Here is a 3,717-nt window from a genome sequence, read left to right on the forward strand (position 1 = left end):
GGTGTCTTCATGATAAAATCTTCTTCCATTAACCGGAGGTGTGCGGTGGGTGGCGGTAGCCGGACGGGTGGTAGAATATTGGGTTAAAAGCTTGTTCCATTAAAGTTGGTTTATGGAAACTTGTTTCATTAAAGTTGGTTTATGGAAAATTGAAATAAAATTGAAAAGTTGACTGAAATGACTAACTTGTGGGTAAAGTAAAAAAAGTTTGACTTTCTGAATGTCTTTAAGGGTGCACGGGGCACCTTCGGTGACCCCATGCGGGGAGTGTGCTCACCGTGCGGGTACACCGCCACTAACAAAATTTCCCCGCACGGTTTGTGTTTAGCTCGGTGTGTGCTCACCGATTGAGAGAGAGGGGGTGATTGGTTGTTAAGGTGGATCCACCCTTTTTCCACCAATCATATTTTTTTCTTCATTTTTTACAAAAAAATAATTGTGTGAGTGGAGTGATACCAACGTTTGAGTGCAAAATGAGAACTTAAGAGGAGAGTTGACATGAAATAACCTGATTGGCACGTAAGGAGCACCCCGTTCACCCTAACAATACCCTTTTCCCTTTAATAATGAGATGGCCATAAATTCAAAGTCAAGCTACCAACAATAACATTTTATCAATTTGGTCATATAATGGAAAACAAATCAACGTTAAATCAATTATTCATTGTTTTTTTATTGATACTTGTAAGCTATTGTCAATTTCTTGTTTATATGATGTAGAGAAAAGTCTTAAGTTCGAAGATAAAAAAAACAAAAACATAAGGGGATACGGAGTGGCATGCGGCAATCAACGGCAAACTAGTTTGCCGAGCGGCAAACACCGCCGCCGGCAAACTTGGGACGCGGCAAAGGAGCAAAATCGGTGATGGATTACCGATTCGAGAAGAGGGAGAAGGAGAGAGAGGGAGGGTATTGTGGGTGGGGTCCATTCCTATCTCAACCAATCACACCTTTTTCCTTTTTTTTAAAAAAATAGTTTACCACTTCACCAAGTGTTTAAACCATTGCCAACATTTTTCACCAAAATTTAAACACTTTTGCCTAATTGACATGACACGCTCTCATTGATCGGTTTTTTGGTTTGGCACTTTAAAGTGTTTAACCACTCCTTATACCCTAAAATTAGAAAGAGAATAGAACAGAATAGAAGTTTGTAATAAAGGAAATTCACAAATTTAATTAGTCACTTTTCAAAACCTATAAAGATACCATGAAAAGGATAACTCAATTGAAACATAACGTATTTATATCAAAATTAGTGTATTTTTACATTAAATCACGTGTTATCTTCTCGACAACATTAATTTCATACGTTATCTTCGTGTCAACATGAATTTCAACGCACTTTAATCTCATTTTTTTATTTTGGGCTTAAATCATGCGTTATCTTCTTGTCAATATTAATTTCATGAATATCTTAGACTAAAGGGAATGAGGTCAGAAAGAAGCAGGACGGGACGGTATGAACTAAGGTGGAGACGACGTGACAACTGTCGCGAGATGGAGAGAAAGGTTGAGGAGTATAATTCATAGCTATACATAAAAAAGATTTAAAAAAAAACATCTCTATAGTATTACTCCCGAGTCCTGATCATATCATATCTAGTAAATATCCTTTAACAAAATACAAAACAAAACCACCATGTTTTATACCAAAACATCAACCTAACCCACATCAATCCACCATCTAACAAAACGCACCAGTCCCATTCGCCGGCGGGATCTCAAAATGCCACAACCGTCCAGTCCCATCCTTCAAATACTTCCGACACAAAAACTCCTCCGCATAACTCTTCTCCACCCTCCGATCAACATCGTGCAAAAACACATGCGTCACACCGGAGCCCTTCCTATTCCGTGCCATCACCGCCGCCGTATAAATCGCCGACATCCTACCTGGCGCCTCCTTAAAATACCCCCTAGGCGCATCAATCATAATCATATCCCACTCCTTATCATACACCACATCCGGCAACCCCGTCAACGCTAACTTACACCGCCTGTTTCCTCTAACATACGCCTTCGTCACCCCCGTTACCCCACACTCCGGCTCCGACTTATACGTTCTCATCAACTCATCCGCTTCCGAAAGCTGTGTACGGTAGCTAACGTGCGCCGCTTTCAAATCCGGAGCGGTTTTGAGCACCGTGTGGACCCATTTCGGATCTTCTTCGAGGAATACGGTTAACCCACCTGGGTTAAACGCGGCCCACATTAACGAGTCGTGACCTAGACCGAACACGAGGAAGTTACAGGGGGAAATTGTTTTGAGAACGTTGAAGGAGATTGTAATCTCGGCGAGAGATTGTTGGGGGACGATTTTTGAGGTGGCGTAATGGAGGATTGCGCGGAGTTGGATTGGGGATTGTGTGGAATGGAAGTTGTTGAAGGTGCCGGTGCAGACGAGGTTGGTGGTGGTGGTGTTTCCGATGAAGGTGAAGATGAAGAGGGCGGTGCCGATGAGGGCCAGCACGATGAACGCGGCGGAGATTTTACGGTCGGGGAAGAGGCGTGGATTCATGGTTTTTTTCTTTTTTATTTGATTTAGGTTGGAGAGAAAAACACGAAACACAAAGGGTATAGAAATGGTTCTCTGGTTTTTGAATGGGAATGCTGATGAATTGAGGTTGATGTTGATGATGATGGTGATGGATTACGTGGTACACGTATATTAGTGATGATGTTGAATGACTAAAATGTCCCTCATTAAAAGAATTGTCTATTGTTATCAAGCAAATTACAAATTTTGTACTTTGTGCTTGTAATAAATTTGAGGGGATGTCATTTGTCTTTAAAATTGATGATATATTTAATATTTCAAAATCATCCATGTTATGTTTTTTAGACTTAACTCAATTAATATTTTTTATTAAATTAGATCACATAAGGATAGTTTAGTATTTATACCAATTTATTAAAATATATATTAACAAATAAAACAAAAATAAACTTACAAATTTATTATATGTATGTATGTATCTATAGATAACACAAATACCCATTTCTCCTACCTCTCTTCACTACCACCAAAAGCCACCACCAACCACCTCTCTCAACCTCTATCGCCACCGCTCTCAACCACCATCAAACCTCCACAGAAGACAATTGTTGGGGAGATCATCCAGTGGAGATATCCAAAGCTGTATTCTGATCGAGTGGTGGAGTTAGGGTTCTGTTCGGTGGTGGATGGCAGCAGTGGTGCGAGAATGACCACTGAAAGGAGTGGATGGCAGCAGTGTTGCGGACGTGGATGGCAGCAGTGGATGGCAACAGTGGTGCAGTATATCCTTTGTTTCGTTTACCGCTGAAAGGAGCTGTCGCTGTCGCCTTTCATATTCAATTCTAACAGTCACCGCAAGTGTGAGCATCAGCAACCACGAAATCAACGGGTATCTTCACCTTCACTCATTATGAAATCATCGCAATCTTAAACCTGATGAAAATGGTCAATTTCACTACAATAATATCAATGAAAATGACGTCCCTCAATTTCTAAAAATAGGCCCTAACAATATACTAAACGAGAAGAAATAGGCCCGCTAGAAGTGGCAAGAATTATACGGCTGATTTGGGTAACGATTAAAGGATTAAATTTAAATCTACCATAATTGTTATTTAAAGGATCAGTTGTGGGTTATGCGATGGAGTGGTGGTGGAGAGGAGGTGGTTGCAGAAGGTGTTTGGAGATCTAGCGTTTGGGTGGATATAAAATGGGAA

The 3,717-nt window shown here is 40.6% G+C and overlaps 1 protein-coding gene across 1 annotated transcript; it reads right to left on the reverse strand.

The window, feature by feature from the left end:
• Positions 1–1,588: 1,588 nt before the first annotated feature.
• Positions 1,589–2,592, reverse strand: LOC110865149 (probable methyltransferase At1g27930). Its single transcript, XM_022114365.2, has one exon. The coding sequence runs from the start codon at positions 2,519–2,521 to the stop codon at positions 1,688–1,690; it is 834 nt and encodes a 277-aa protein (XP_021970057.1). The 5' UTR covers positions 2,522–2,592; the 3' UTR covers positions 1,589–1,687.
• Positions 2,593–3,717: the final 1,125 nt, after the last annotated feature.

This window comes from Helianthus annuus, chromosome 6 (assembly GCF_002127325.2).
Source record: "Helianthus annuus cultivar XRQ/B chromosome 6, HanXRQr2.0-SUNRISE, whole genome shotgun sequence".
Classification (NCBI taxonomy): domain Eukaryota; kingdom Viridiplantae; phylum Streptophyta; class Magnoliopsida; order Asterales; family Asteraceae; genus Helianthus; species Helianthus annuus.